This window comes from Nerophis ophidion, linkage group LG14 (assembly GCF_033978795.1).
Source record: "Nerophis ophidion isolate RoL-2023_Sa linkage group LG14, RoL_Noph_v1.0, whole genome shotgun sequence".
NCBI lineage: Eukaryota > Metazoa > Chordata > Actinopteri > Syngnathiformes > Syngnathidae > Nerophis > Nerophis ophidion.
In genome coordinates, this window is record NC_084624.1 from 12,781,072 (window position 1) to 12,797,713 (window position 16,642).

At 41.1% G+C, this 16,642-nt stretch overlaps 1 protein-coding gene across 1 annotated transcript in view; it reads right to left on the reverse strand.

Moving 5' to 3' along the window:
• Window positions 1–1,938: 1,938 nt before the first annotated feature.
• The window catches only part of hfm1 (helicase for meiosis 1), a 53,658-nt gene continuing 38,954 nt past the window's right edge, over window positions 1,939–16,642 (reverse strand). Inside the window, exons 26-40 of the mRNA XM_061921093.1 lie at window positions 13,418–13,501; window positions 13,155–13,312; window positions 11,800–11,903; window positions 11,533–11,703; window positions 9,765–9,836; window positions 9,502–9,626; window positions 7,299–7,378; window positions 7,145–7,227; window positions 6,992–7,063; window positions 6,878–6,915; window positions 6,628–6,820; window positions 4,559–4,607; window positions 4,401–4,479; window positions 2,384–2,517; window positions 1,939–2,299 (exon numbers count right to left, since the gene is read on the reverse strand). Coding sequence (XP_061777077.1) covers window positions 2,251–2,299; window positions 2,384–2,517; window positions 4,401–4,479; window positions 4,559–4,607; window positions 6,628–6,820; window positions 6,878–6,915; window positions 6,992–7,063; window positions 7,145–7,227; window positions 7,299–7,378; window positions 9,502–9,626; window positions 9,765–9,836; window positions 11,533–11,703; window positions 11,800–11,903; window positions 13,155–13,312; window positions 13,418–13,501 — 1,491 coding nt within the window. The 3' untranslated portion in view covers window positions 1,939–2,250. The remainder of the gene's footprint in view (window positions 2,300–2,383; window positions 2,518–4,400; window positions 4,480–4,558; window positions 4,608–6,627; window positions 6,821–6,877; window positions 6,916–6,991; window positions 7,064–7,144; window positions 7,228–7,298; window positions 7,379–9,501; window positions 9,627–9,764; window positions 9,837–11,532; window positions 11,704–11,799; window positions 11,904–13,154; window positions 13,313–13,417; window positions 13,502–16,642) is intronic.

Consider the following 16,642-nt stretch of genomic DNA (forward strand, 5'->3'; position numbering starts at 1 on the left):
CTAACCCCTTCACCACCATGTTCCCCACTTTACAACATGCCCGGGAAAATTTATATTTCAATGCCTCGCAAACAAACGGCTCGTAACTACGAATCAGTTCTTGTCATACACTTAAAGACTTGACTCATTCGCAAATGTCACATGTGTATTGTATCGAATACAAGATATTAATGCTTAGTCCAGGGGTGTCCAAAGTGGTCATTGGAAAAAAATTAAGAACATAAAAAGTGGTATAAAAGAGCAAACAGGTGAAATGTAACAAGAACTTGTTGCAATGTTTACTCTAATAACACAAAGCTGCCATGCAGGCTATTTCTTTCTTTAAAAAAAAAATTGTGAATCAAAATCAATTACAAATTATTGACCAAGGCTCCAATTACGTCATATTAAATATTCCACTTTGAGATATTTTTGGGGGCAAATGTTGCCTATTTTGTGTTTGCCATATAAAAAAACTGAGATGTTTTTTTTTTTTCAAAGAAGGGCCTAAAACGAATAAACAAATAACAAACTACAATTTTTTTTATAATTGACGAATAGATTTGGGCTTCACGGTGGCAGAGGGGTTAGTGCGTCTGCCTCACAATACGAAGTTCCTGCAGTCCTGGGTTCAAATCCAGGCTCGGGATCTTTCTGTGTGGAGTTTGCATGTTCTCCCCGTGAATGCGTGGGTTCCCTCCGGGTACTCCGGCTTCCTCCCACTTCCAAAGACATGCACCTGGGGATAGGTTGATTGGCAACACTAAATTGGCCCTAGTGTGTGAATGTGAGTGTGAATGTCGTCTGTCTATATGTGTTGGCCCTGCGATGAGGTGGCGACTTGTCCAGGGTGTACCCCGCCTTCCGCCCGATTGTAGCTGAGATAGGCGCCAGCGCCCCCCGCGACCCCAAAAGGGAATAAGCGGTAGAAAATGGATGGACGAATAGATTTGAAATTGATCTCTAGACCATTGTGTTAAAAGTAAACAGTAAAAAAAATGTTTAACACTTTAATGAGTACGACCCCTTTGGATCAGTGTGTTTTGTTTTTAAGTGCAATTGCACAAAAAATAATAGTGGTACTAATGGTTTTATGAGTTGTTGACCTTTTTACGGCTCCAATTATTATATAATTGGGACGGCGTGGCGCAGTGGAAGAGTGGCCGTGCGCAACCCGAGGGTCCCTGGTTCAATCCCCACATAGTACCAACCTCGTCACGTCCGTTGTGTCCTGAGCAAGACACTTCACCCTTGCTCCTGATGGGTGCTGGTTAGCGCCTTGCATGGCAGCTCCCTCCGTCAGTGTGTGAATGGGTAAATGTGGAAGTAGTGTCAAAGCGCTTTGAGTACCTTGAAGGTAGAAAAGCGCTATACAAGTACAACCCATTTATAATGTCAAACATTCTACTAAAACATTTTATTGGGTGAAAATATTGCATATTTTGTGTTTTTTTTCCATTAAAAAAACATGGTTTTCTTTGACAAAAAGAGCATACAACTTAAATCTTTAAAAACGTTATATTGACAAATAGACCTAATGTTGATCTAAAGATTTAAAACTTGAATATTAATAAAAATAATAATACTGAATAATGACACATTTTTAACATTTTATTTTTACCAAAAGCCTGAGTGGAGGCCTAATTGTATATTTTTTATACATATATTGGATTGTTTTTTCAAAATAAATGGCCCCCGCTTGCTTTGATTTTTCAGTGGAAAAATTTTGGACACCCCTGGCTTAGTCCCATATGTATTGTTTTGAGAATGTACAGTATTGTTTGTTTTGTACCTATCCAACTTTTTGCATTACTGTTTGTATTTTATCCATGTGAGAAGTGCTAAGTAAAAAAAATTAACTTACTTACTTTACTTAAAACTAAGCATACCTATTTTTGGAAAGGCAAAAAATTTGATAAAAGCTCAAATGAATGATATCGCAAAACAATGCCTCGTCTTAAAAGGTTTTAATAGATATGATGCAGACATTGCTCTCTGTTGTGCGCTTCTTGAAAAGTAAACATTTGCAATCCAATAGATGCACCTTGCATTTTTATTTAACATCATGCACAAAGCCAATAAACTGTCCGTCACTGCTTAAATGGAATACGTATTGACTCATCCAGTATTGAAGGAATAAGCTGGCACTGAGATGAGCAACCAACCCCACACAAAAACATTAACAATATAAAAAAACGTTTTTCAAAAAGCCCGTAATGTCTGTGTGCTTTAAGGACATTTATGTGCTGGTAAGCCAATCATCCAGACCTTCTAAAATATACCATCAAATATCCCGATCAACGCTTCCTCTTCTTTGCTGCTGAAAATAGAGGATGGAAAAGTGAAGAGAATCAATTTGTCATGGCACTCAGTGTACAAGCATTCCAATTAAATTAGACTCTACCTGCTGCTGTCAGCCTGCACAGTGGCATCAATGGTTGTGAAGAAATCAAATCGCTGAGCTCGTGGAACCACACAGTTTGCGGTTTTTCTTTCCGGTGCTCTCATTGTCGTCCCTTCACTTAACATGTTTGGATTCTACAAATAAACAGAAAAGTTTCAATTATGTCAAGGACAATTTCGATTTATCGGGGTTAAGGTTCACACCATTAAGAACCACTGTTTTGCTTGCATTTTAAACATTCTGAAAAGTGTTGTTAGAGTTACCAATAAATATAACTGGAGTGATCAATGTCAAAATCAATTTGGAGAAATAGTCAAATTACTGTATCTCTCTTGTGATATTTTCTAATGGTGCAAAATGAGGTAAAAAAGCTCATTCAAACTACTTAGCCAACCTGTAGCTGCTGACAGAAGCACATTGTATGTACCGTATTTTTCGGAGTATAAGTCGCACCTGCCAGAAATGCATAATAAAGAAAGAAAAAAACATATATACGTCACACTGGAGTATAAGTCGCATTTTTGGGGAAATTTATTTGATAAAACCCGACACCAAGAATAGACATTTGAAAGGCAATTTAAAATAAATAAAGAATAGTGAACAACAGGCTGAATAAGTGTACGTTATATGAGGCATAAATAACCAACTGAGAAGGTGCCTGGTATGTCAACATAACATATTATGGTAAGAGTCATTCAAATAACTATAACATATAGAACATGCTATAAGTTTACCAAACAATCTGTCACTCCTAATCGCTAAATCCCATGAAATCTTACACATTTAGTCTCTAACATGAATGAGCTAAATAGTATTATTTGATATTTTATGGTAATGTGTTAATAATTTCACACATAAGTCGCTCCTGAGTATAAGTCGCACCCCTGGCCAAACTATGAAAAAAACTGCGACTTATAGTCCGAAAAATACAGTAGTTGGTTAGAATAAATTAATACAATGTATAAATATAAGCTCATATTTACCTATGATGTGATTAAAAATGTATTTCCTTTGGTAATTTCATGCAAGAATATGTTAGAAACCCATGTAAATAAGAGGGGGACATATTTTTTCTTCCGGTTTGGTCAATTTGATGGAGGGGGGGGGACAATTAATATGTGACAGAATAAGGGAAGCAGCATGAGACAGCAAGCATTTGATGGAAGAGGTTCATGGAGTCTCGGCTTGAAAAGAAACTTTATTCCCTCGGAGTTTGTGAGGCCAATGAGGTATGATGCTTTCTGATAATGTATGTGGAATCAATGGGTTTTCTTTTATTTGATGTCAGACTAATTGTAAGTTCTGTTTTTCTTGTTTATTAGTTCTAGTTAGTTATTTTTTGCATTATTTTGGCATCGTTGTTAACGAGAAGAAGGCGTGGCTGAAATTAATGTCTGTGGGAGAAAAACGAACAACTTGAGCCTTGATTAAGACCTCGGAGGGAGTAACACAACCCATTGAAGCAACTGGCACATTCTGTACGTGTCCTGACTGTATTTCAATATGGTTGAATTTATTATGTTTGGCAATTTCTTCAAACTTCCATCCATCCATCCATTTTCTACTGCTTGTCCCTTTTGGGGCGACAGGGGTGCTGGAGCCTATCTCAGCTGCATTCGGGTAATAGGTGGGGTACACCCTGGACAAGTCACCACCTCATCACAAGGCCAACACAGATAAACAGACAACATTCACACTCACATTCACACACTAGGGCCAATTTAGTGTTGCCATTCAACCTATCATCCAGGTGCATGTTTTTGGAGGTGGGAGGAAGCCGGAGTACCCGGAGGGAACCCACACAGTCACGGGGAGAACATGCAAACTGCACACAGAAAGATCCCAAGCCCGGGATTGAACTCAGGACTACTCAGGACCTTTGTATTGTGAGGAAGATGCACTAACCCCTGTCCCACTGTGCTGAAAATTTCTTCAAATTTGTTTTAACATTATCAATTTACATGCAATAAAATGATTATGGCACAGGATTATATTGTATGCAGACCATCTACTACACCTTTGTCTGGCAGTCATGTCTGCTTGTGATAGGTGAGGGTCCAGGGTGAAGTTGGTCTAATACAAGCCGGGAAATGGACCTGTGAATTTGAACGAATACAAAATGCTTTTAGCTGCTAGGCTTTTGGTCTCCATAGAAAAACATAACATATAAAATACCTGAGTGGGTGCCTGGAAGTGGTTCCACGTGGTGATGTAGCAGTGAAACCTGCACATGCAGATCTAGATTTCATTCTTGCTTTATCGTGTGTGCATTATTGTAAAGGTGATGATTTACAGGTCAGAAAAATTGAAAAATGTTGTTACGGTCCATCCATTTTCTATCGCTTGTCCCTCTTGGGGTTGCAGGGGTGCTGGAGCCTATCCCAGCTGCACTCAGCGGAAAGGCGGGGTACACCCTGGACAATTGTCCACCTCATGGCAGGGCCAACACAGATAGACAACATTCACACCCACATTCACACTAGGGACCAGTTAGTGTTGCCAATCAACCTATCCCCAGGTGCATGTCTTTGGAAGTGGGAGGAAGCCGGAGTACTCGCAGGGAACCCACGCAGTCACAAGAACATGCAACCGCCACACAGAAAGACCCCGAGCCCGGGGATCGAGTCCAAGACCTCCTTATTCTGAGGCACACGCACTAACCCCTGTACCACCGTGCTGCTTGTTGTTACAATGTTAGATAAAATTCATGTTAAACAATGCCAAAACATGAAATCATAAGGTTCATGCAATTGGTTGTGAGCTTGTTTTGTTCGCCTCTGAACAATGTGTTTTAATTTTACAATGGGCCATTTGTGACATTTGGAAATCCTAGTAAATTCTCTCTGCCTGCATGGCCCCTTTTCTCTCCTCAGCTATCTGTCCTGTAGCCTCGTGAGTCATTCCTTCTCATCTCATACCCTGCCGCCTGCTCTGATGTCTATAAAACAATAATATTTTGGTGTTATTTGACCACGACAGGCAGCACGGTGGAACAGGGGTTAGTGCATGTCCCTCACAATACGAAGGTCCTGAGTATTCCTGAGTTCAATCCCGGGCTCGGGATCTTTCTGTGTGAAGTTTGCATGTTCTCCCCGTGACTGCGTGGGTTCCTTCCGGGTACTCCGCCTTCCTTCCACACCTCCAAAAACATGCACCTGGGGATAGGTTGATTGGCAACACTAAATTGGCCCTAGTGTGTGAATGTGAGTGTGAATGTTGTCTGTCTATCTGTGTTGGCCCTGCGATGAGGTGGCGACTTGTCCAGGGTGAACCCCGCCTTCCGCCCTATTGTAGCTGAGATAGGCACCAGCGACCCCAATGGGATAAGTGGTAGAAAATGGATGGATGCATGGAGATGGAGACACCCTATGGAACAAATACTTTATTAAACTCCTGGTGTTAAATGCTCCCTTCCAAAGGCAAAACCTAGTAACTCACTTCTAGCTGATTCTGAGAAAACAAAGGAAAACCAATCTATCTTGATGCTGTCTTAGAAAGATCTACAAAGTCATCAAACGTATAGATGTTTTCTTGAGCTTTCATTTTTTTTGCCGATTGAGCCATGGATTGAATCTGCTCCCATCAACGTGTGCCCTTTCTCCAGATATTTTGTCACAATCTCGGGTGGGCCCCATTCTGCGTTTGCACATTGGGCAAGAGCCGTGTGCAGCGTCCAGTTTTTATTTTGACCTCCACAGTTATCTGCCCAAAAGAGTATGCAAGGGGAAGAATCAATGACAATACATTTAATGAAGGTGCTTGCAACGTCCTGTGCCAATCTTCCAAATATCCCCTCGTGCCATAATATCACATAATCAGGTTGACCGTCGGCCCCCATTTGTGCAAATGTCTCATTAAAGACAATAAGGCGATTGACAAAGAAGCTCCGATTGGTCCCTTGAGATACTAGGTTTTTCTGTTGTATCTACGCGGTTATGTGGTAGTTGCTAGGTCCTGCCATGCGCGTAACAGCTTACTTACGGAACAAATTACAATATCGCATACACTAATGTAAAGCATATCACCTAAGAACTCCAAAATTATTATCAGCTCAGTTTTGACCAAAATTGAGTTACTGGGTTTTGCCTTTGGACGGGAGAATGTGACACCCATGGAAGCGGAAGTGTTTCATATGTAGACTCAAATAATCATAGTTTTCCTTTAACTAAGTGTATAAAGAGACCCATCTGCACATTCATTTCCACTTTACCTACCTGTCACTATAAATGAAAGTAAAAGGCTACCTGTCGTGCTGCATTCAGCCAGTTGATGACTTGCGGCAGGGACGTATAGACTCTGTGATGTGCCGCTGGCACGGACCAGGTTCTCGTCATCAAAGTCGCTCCAGTCGTCCCAATCATTTCCAAGATCAAAGCTGACACTTGGGATTTGTGAGAGTGTCTCGTTGTCGCTGCGATGGCCCTGATGCCAGGGTCTCTATGAGATAGAATTGGAGTTAATTGAGTTCGAGAGCAGTTTGGAGGTTTGACTCACAGCAGCATCGAATCCGACATTTCCCCAGCTGCTGGAACCTTGAAAATAATTCAAAACAAATGATTGCTTGGAGGTTTTGTGCTTTTAGGGCTGAATATATGGAGTGTGTTTAACCTTGATGGTAACGAGCTGCAACATCATCGTGGACCGCCTTCTCCATTGTTCTGTGCGCATCTATAACGGCATCTCAAAAAGATGCGAACATACAAACATACATTTAACCACGCAACGATACGGATGTGAGGAATTTTGAAGGGGAGACTGTACCGTCGTGCTGCTGAAAACGTTGAGAACAATTTTCTCTTGGGAGATGCATCGTCTCAGTGGGAGCATCGTGGTATCCGCCATTGCTTAAAAGCACAATGTAAACAAATAAACTACAACTTGTGACACTTTGTTTCACCAAGCTAGCAGGAATCACCTGGATAGAGAGTGAACTTTCTTAGCATTGTATGCAAACTGCTGCATGTTGACGCCTGGAGACTCCTCATTCATTTTCATCTATTGAGAAAACAATATTTAAACACAACACCACACTATCAAGGTTTTTAACGTTAGCCAGTGAAATATTTTGATTCCCGTGAACAGTCTTACCGTATTTTTCGGACTCTCAGGTGCACTTGAAACCCTTTCATTTTCTCAAAACTCAATAGTCCACCTTATAGCCCGGTGCGCCTGATGTACGAAATCGTTTTGGTTGTGCTTACCGACCTCGGAGCCATTTTATTTGGTACATAGTGAAATGATAAGTGTTGACTAGTAGATGGCAGTAACACAAAAGAGATACGTGTAGACTGCAATGTTATGGCAGTCACACATACAAAATATGTGTGGACTGCAATATGACTCAAGTAAACAACACAAAAATGTTGTATGTTCCATCGAAAATATAGAACATTACACACGGCGCTCAAAAATCTATCAAAGTGTTTTAGTACGACTTTGGTAAGTTATGAAGTCGCCCCGCTTATTGATTGTACTGTGCTTCAACATACAAATATTATTATGGTGTGTGTAGAAGGTAAGACATGTTATCTGGCGTTGTGTTTCGCAATATCATGCTCAAGCAACTTTTCTTACCCTCTGGTACCTGCTGATCTGTATTTGGGATCTGCATAAGTCCTGAAAATTTCCATGCATCTGCCTTTGTAGTTCGTTGGGACACCGTAGTCGATAAGCTTCTTATTTTTCTCTATCTACTTGTTATGGGACATTCGTCCTCCGCTGTTGCCATCCATCCATCCATCCATTTCTAATATAAATTAGTGTCAAGTTCTTACTTATATCTGTCAGTAAACTTGCCATGAAAGCGCTAAAACATACGGGTGTAGTGAGTTTGTATTATTCACCCAAGGAACTTTTCAGTTATTAGAGGGTTCTGGTCGGACGGTTTTAGACGGGACACATTTCTGACGCTGTTGTTGCACTAGTGAGCCACGGATGAGAAGATGCTGCTCTGTTATTGATTTCAGTAAAGTCTGAATGTCATTGTGGAGAGGCGGAGCCTGCAGTCCGACAGCGAGGCAGGGCACACCGTAGCCCGGCCCAAGATGGCGGCGAGGTGGTGTGGCCAGCACTCCGACAGCGAGGCGGGGCACATTTTAAATCTCCTCTCGCACTGTATAAAACGGCAGCAGCCGTAAACGCCGGGGGGAGAGACAGAGAGAGAAGGAGCCAGAGGGAAGCTGATGCTGAGCGCGAGAGGAGATTTAAATCGTGCCCAGCTGGGCGACCCACGCACCTGATAATATTTGCGGGGTTGATTCTGGCGCGCTCCGCCTCGCTGCTTGCTCGCAGTCCACGCCTCCTTGCCGCCATCTTGTGTCCTGCCGCGCTGTCGGAGTGCCGGCCACGCCTCCTCGCCGCCATCTTGGGCCGGGCTACGGTGTGCCCTGCTTCGCTGTCGGACTGCCGGGTCCGCCTCATTAAAACTGTTAGCTCCATTTTTTGACACTTCATCCACTCACGTCGTACTACACCGCTACAACAAAGATGACTGAGAAAAGACGTTGCCCAAGGTGAGCCACGTAAATAAGACCGCCCACAAAACGGCACATCCTGAAGCAACTGTCAGAAAGCGGCTTGAAGATGATCTGTAAAACATCATCTATGCAACATTTTGACTAAATAACCACCATTACATGTTATGTAGACCGATAAAAAGTGTTTTAAATTTTTTAAATAGATAATAATAAAATGACCCCATTGATGCGCCCTATAATCCGGTTTGCCTTTTGTATAAATGGGTTATACTTGTATGGCGCTTTTCTACCTTCAAGGTACTCCAAGCGCTTTGACACTACTTCCACATTCACCCATTCACCCACACATTCACACACTGATGGAGGGAGCTGCCATGCAACCACCCTAACCACGACCCATCAGGAGCAAGGGTGAAGTGTCTTGCACAAGGACACAATGGACGGGACTAGGTTGGTAAAATGTGGGGATTGAACCAGGAACCCTCAGGTTGCTGGCACGGCCACTTTCCCAACCGCGCCACGCCATCCCCTGAAAATAGACTTGAATAAACCGACTCTTCGGCTGTGCACCTTATAATCCGAGGCGCCCAATGGTCCAGAAAATACGGTAGGTTTTCGTTCCATCCTCATCTGTCATCTCACCTTGAGTCGTTTGACAGGCGTGGGCGAAAGTGTGTCATACCGACTCTTCAGATCCCTCAAATGTGAGGAAAACCCAGACCCGGACACTCGGTTGTTCAGCCTCTTTTTCACCACACCTGTTTTACCTTGAGAGAAGATGAAGGATGCTCTGTAATGTACAATCCCACTGACACACACACACACACACACACACACACACACACACACACACACACACACACACACACACACACACACACCGAGGGGTGGATGATAATACTTACAGCAGTCATGGCCACACTGCTCCTTATTCTTGCAGAGGTGGTGACACTGTCTTTTATTAACCTTGCCACTATCTGCAGTTGCATTAAAACTGGTTAAGAAAAGGGTTGAAATAAGTATTGATAATACACATACCCCGTTTTCATATGAGTTGGGAAATTGTGTTAGATGTAAATATAAACGGAATACAATGATTTGCAAATCATTTTCAACCCACATTCAGTTGAATATGCTACAAAGACAACATATTTGATGTTCAAACTGACAAACATTTTTTTTTTCAAATAATCATTAACTTTAGAATTTGATGCCAGCAGCAGGTGACAAAGAAGTTGGGAAAGGTGGCAATAAATACTGATAGAATTAAGGAATGCTCATCAAACACTTATTTGGAACATCCCACAGGTGTGTAGGCTAATTGGGAACAGGTGGGTGCCATGATTGGGTATAAAAACAGCTTCCCAAAAAATGCTGTCTTTCACAAGAAAGGATGGGGCGAGGTACACCCCTTTGTCCACAACTGCGTGAGCAAATAGTCAAACAGTTTAAGAACAACCTTTCTCAAAGTGCAATTGCGAGAAATTTAGGGATTTCAACATCTACGGTCCAAAATATCATCAAAAGGTTCAGAGAATCTGGAGAAATCACTCCACGTAAGCGGCATGGCCGGAAACCAACATTGAATGACCGTGACCTTCGATCCCTCAGACGACACTGTATTAAAAACCGACATCAATCTCTAAAGGATATCACCACATGGGCTCAGAAACACTTCAGAAAACCACTGTCACTAAATACAGTTGGTCGCTACATCTGTAAGTGCAAGTTAAAGCTCTACTATGCAAAGCGAAAGCCATTTATCAACAACATCCAGAAACGCCGACGGCTTCTCTGGGCCCGAGATCATCTAAGATGGACTGATGCAAAGTGGAAAAGTGTTCTGTGGTCTGACGAGTCCACATTTCAAATTGTTTTTGGAACTTTTCAACATCGTGTCATCCGGACCAAAGGGGAAGCGAACCATCCAGACTGTTATCGACGCAAAGTTGAAAAGCCAGCATCTGTGATGGTATGGGGGTGCATTAGTGCCCAAGGCATGGGTAACTTACACATCTGTGAAGGCACCATTAATGCTGAAAGGTACATACAGGTTTTGGAACAACATATGCTACCATCTACGAGGCGTCATTTTCATGGACGGCCCTGCTTATTTCAGCAAGTCAATGCCAAGTCACATTCAGCACGTGTTACAACAGCATGGCTTCGTAAAAAAAAAAAAAAAAAAAAAAAGAGTGCGGTTACTTTTGTGGCCCGTATGCAGTCCAGACATGTCTCCCATAGAAAATGTATGGCACATTATGAAGCGTAAAATACGTCAGCGGAGACCACGGACTGTTGAACGACTGAAGCTCTACATAAAACAAGAATGGGAAAGAATTCAACTTTCAAAGCGTCAACAATTAGTTTCCTCAGTTCCCAAAGGTTTATTGAGTGTTGTTAAAAGAAAAGGTGATGTAACACAGGGGTGAACATGCCCTTTCCCAACTACTTTGGCACGTGTTGCAGCCATGAAATTCTGAGTTAATTATTATTTGCAAAAAAAAAAAAATGTTTTTGAGTTTGAACATCAAATATCTTGTCTTTTTAGCATATTCAACTGAATATGGGTTGAAAAGGATTTGCAAATCATTGTATTCCGTTTATATTTACATCTAACACAATTTCCCAACTCATATGGAAACGGGGTTTGTAAAACCACGCGTGAGGCACCTTGCTCTTTGGAGGACGTGTCCTTTCCCCTTACAGGCACTGCTTTGTTTGGTGCCGTCTGCTGTGGCCTTGGTCCAGCAGAATCATGAGACGTGTTGTACAGATGATCCGTTTCAAGGCTGTGGGCTCCAGAGTAGTACACATCAAATGTCTGCTGGATGTCTAAGCCAACTGTAAAAGAGAAGAATGCTAAGTACACAATCTGGAACAACTGAAACAAAGCTGACTATGAGGACCGTTGTGTTGTTTTTCTTATGGTATAACTACCATATTCTGAACTGATGAGATTAACACTGATCTCATCTCCATTTAAAGCCTTTGCCACCTCGATCTTCTTTGACCAGGAACTGCACTTCAACAGCATAAGGTCACTGGAAAATAAACACTATGGATTACTTAATGAATAGCAATCTGTTTGTACTTAATTTCAGTAAATACAGTGCATCCGGAAAGTATTCACGGCATCTGGAAAGTATTCACGGCATCTGGAAAGTATTCACGGCATCCAGAAAGTATTCACGGCATTCCAAATGGAATTCATAAAACTTGTATTAATTATGAATTAAATAAAAATTAAATAATGAAACTTACATGTAGAGTACGTAAGTATTGACAGCCTTTTTTCAATACTTAGTTAATGCACCTTTGGCAGAAATTCCAGCCTCAAGCCTTTTTGAATATGATGCCACAAATTTGGCACACCTATCTTTGGCCACTTTCAACCATTCCTCTGTGCAGCACCTCTCAAGCTTCATCAGCTTGGATGGGAAGGTTTTCATCCAGGATGTCTCTGCACATCGTTGCATTCATCTTTCCCTCTATCCTGACTTCTTGCCCAGTTCCTGCCACTGAAAACCATCCCCACAGCATGATGCTGCCACCACTGTATTGATGGCATTGGCATGGTGATGAGCGGTGCCTGGTTTCCTCCAAACATGATGCCTGGCACTCACGCCAAAGACTTCAGTCTTTGTCTCGTCAAACCAGATCATTTAGTTTCTCATGGTCTGTGAGTCTTTCAGGTGCATTTTGGCAAACTTTTGACAAAGAAATGGCTTCCGTCTGGCCACTCCACCATACAGACCTGATTGGTGGATTCTCCTCTCTCCACAGAGGAATGCTGTAGCTCTGACAGAGTGACCATGGTCTTGGTCACCTCCCTGACTAGACTGAGACTAATGCAGCAATGTACAGAGACATCCTAGATGAAAACCTTCCCATCCAACCTGATGGAGCTTGAGAGGTGCTGCGAAAAGGAATTTTTGAAAGTGCCCAAAGATAGGTGTGCCTAGCTTGTGGTATTGTATTAAAAAAGACTAGAGGCCGAAATTTCTGCCATAAGTGCATCAATTAAGTATTGAGCTGTCAATACTTTTCATTTTTAATACATTTGCAAACATTTAAAATACAAATGTTCACATTGTCGTTATGGGGTATTGTGTGTAGAATTTTGAGGACAAAATTAATTTAGTCCATTTTGAAATAAGACTAACATAACAAAATGTGGAAAAAGTGAAACACTGTGACTGTTTTGTAGATGCGCAGTAATTTAGCAAAATCAATTGGTTGGCAAAATTACAACAAAGCCAAATGTTTTATAAAAGAGGCCTTTTCATCCTTACGTGAATTTGTGCCGGAACACACAATTGTTGTCAGAGTCTCCTATAATCAGAGACACATAATGGTTTTCCGGAGCTGTTCTTCGAGACAGGAGCTGCGCTTGGTTTTTGAGGTTCACCGTCACAACGATCTCAGCTGTACTGCAGCTGTACTTCGGCAGCTGCAAAAGACAACGTTCATTTGGGAGAAAGCCTGAAAATAAGAGGGGTGCACCCGCTAAATGAATTCTGCATTGCAGTCCGGGCAAATGAAAAAAGGTTTTTACCTGCTCCAACATGACCTCATACTTTGGCAGGTGCAGGACAAATTCTTTAATTAGGTTTCCAAATGGTGGATGTCTGTTAAGTATCTGGAAAAAAAAGGACAATTGATTATTGAGTATTTACCTTGATCAACAACTGCTTAACATATGAATAAATGAGACAGATGTCAAAACATTATTTCTTGACTTAGATTTAAAGAGGATCGACTTTTCTTACCGATTGGTACCTGCTGTTGTGTATTTGGGATCCACATAAATCCCCCAAATATGAAATCAAACTGTGAAGGCATTGAGGAGTTATTTATAAAATAATCTTGCCTTGCTTCCTACTTTTGCCAAACGAGCTGTTTGGTGACGTTTTTATAGTGTTTGACATTAGCAAATTATCCATTGATGGTAGAAATGGACCCAGTGTATCTTGTGCCCGTCCGCAATTGTACTCCGCATTGCAATTATTAAGCTCCTTTCTTTTCTCTATCCTCTTGTTGTGGGGCAGACTGGCTCGTACATGCACATGTTGCCATCTCTAATATGAAGTAGCGTATATATATTGAATTGAATTGAAGTATTTATTTCAATCCTGCAGAGTACAACAACACTTTTTTTTGTACATTTTGGCAGAGACATTTATGCAAGGCTTGAAAAGGGGTTGGATGAAGCAGATGCTTATAATATGCCAACCCCTCTCACTCATTCCACATTTAACATAAACAATCTAATACAAGCTTCTTTTTAAAACAGTGTTTTAAATTGAATCATGTTAGAACACGTTTTTAACTCGTCCCCTAAGTTGTTCCACGGAGTGACTCCACGCACTGAAATGCGCATTGATATTAAAGTCATATATATATATATATATATATATATATATATATATATATATATATATATATATATATATATACATATATATATATATATATATAAATATATATATAAGTGGAGGCACATAAATCAGAAACGCCCACAAAACACGGCGTTCTAAAAAGAACCATCAGAAAGCAACTTGAAGATGGTCTGCATAATATAATATATGCAACATTTTGACCAAAGAACCACCATTACATGTTATGTAGACCAGTGTTTTTCAACCACTGTGCCGCAGCACACTAGTGTGCCGTGAGATGCGGTCTGGTGTGCCGTGGGAGATCGTCTAGTTTCAGCTATTTGGGTTAAAAATATCATTTGCAAAGTAGTAATTCTAGTCAGCAAATAATGTGTTGTTGTTGAGTGTCGGTTCTGTCTAGATCTCGGCAGAGTAACCGTGTAATACTCTTCCACATCACTAGGTGGCAGCAGGTAGCTAATTGCTTTGTAGATGTCAGGAACACGTCGTGTGAGACGGTGATGGTTTATCGTTAAGCGTAATATGCAGTCGACAGAGGGAGGTAAAGTGCAGGTAAAAAGGTGTCTAATGCTTAAACCAAAAATAAACAAAAGGTGAGTGCCCCTATGAAAAGGCATTAAAGCTTCGGGATGCTTCTGCAGAACGAAACTAAAACTGAACTGGCTACATCCGTCCATACATTTTCTACCGCTTATTCCCTTTGGGGTCGCGGGCAGAAGGTGGCGTACACCCTGGACAAGTCGCCACCTCACAAAGTAAACAAAAAGAGCATGCTGGACGACCGCAAAGACTTACAGCGTGTGGAGCACAGACGGCGTCCACAAAGTACATCCATGCATGAAATGACAATGAACAATGTCCCCACAAAGAAGGATAAAAACAGCTGAAATATTATTATTTGCTAAAAAAAAAAAATGCGGGGAAGACATGAAACTGAAACAGGCAGTATAAATGCCGACAAAACCTGAAAAGCCACCAAAATAGGAGCGCAAGAACTAAAACACTACACACAGGAAAACAGCAAAAAAAAACTCCAAATAGGTCAGGGTGTGATGTGACAGGTGGTGACAGTACACCTACTTTGAGACAAGAGCTATATTTATGCATGCTTGGTTTTGCTTTAAATTCATATCCAACAATTGAGACAACAACTTTTTATCGTCTATTGAGTTTTATTTTTTAATGATTTCTGCTGGTGGTGTGCCTCTGCATTTTTTCAATTAAAAAAATGCGCCTCGGCTCAAAAAAGGTTGAAAAACACTGATGTAGACCACAAGGAAGTGTTTTTAAATACCTTAAGGCAAATAATGATGTGTCATACCATTTGTAAGAAAAAGGGTCTTAATATTATTTTCAATTGATAAGTATCTAAATTGACACTACTGTGTACACCTTTATCTGTGCATCCATTTGGGGCCTCTTCTACTGATGAAAAATGGCATTTGTTGGACCATATTTTTGGGCCTTTTTCTGCTCACCACAGACTGTATGCATTGTTTATAATCTCTCACCTGAGGAACCAAAACTAAAGCTCAATTGACTTAAGCATAATTGAAGTTACCTTAGCAAGTTTGCAAAATGTGTTGCTTTTGTTTCCCCTTCTTGGGGAGGCTCTCCCTCACACTGAACGAGGCTCCTGAATAAACTGTGTTAGAACGAGATGTATCGACTCTATGGACAAGTGTGAGTACATGTTTATCTTAGACTAACTAAAAATACTGCAAAAGAAGGGGCTCAAAAATAACTGATGAAAAATACATTTACATGCAATTGTGTTGCACTAAAATAAATAAACTAATTCAATAATGAGTGTGGTTCTTGTACAAAATGTCAATATAACTTAAGTGCAAATGAAAATACAGCTTCACCACTTTAGTCATATTTTTTGCGCTTAAACTTTGACTTTACTTCGAGACCACTTCTGTTTGTTTGAGATTGTCATTACTGCCACAAGTGGTGGAAAAGTGTATAACAACTGAGTATGGCTCTGAGAAACAGATATTTTTGGCCAGCCCTTTAGTAAGTACTAGAGATGTCCGATAATATCGGACTGCCGATATCATCGGTCGATAAATGCTTTAAAATGTGATATCGGAAATTATCGGTATCGGCTTCAAAATTATTGCTATCAGTCTCAAAAACTTAAATTTACGACTCTTTAAAATGCCGCTGTATACAGGGACGTAGAGAGAAGTACAGAGCGCCAATAAACCCTAAAGGCACTGCCTTTGCGTGCCGGCCCAGTCACATAATATCTGCGGCATTTCACACACATACAAGTGAATGCAAGGCATACTTGGTCAACAGCCATACAGGTCTTACTGAGGGTGGCCGTATAAACAACTTTAACACTGTTACAAATATGTGCCGCACTGTGAACC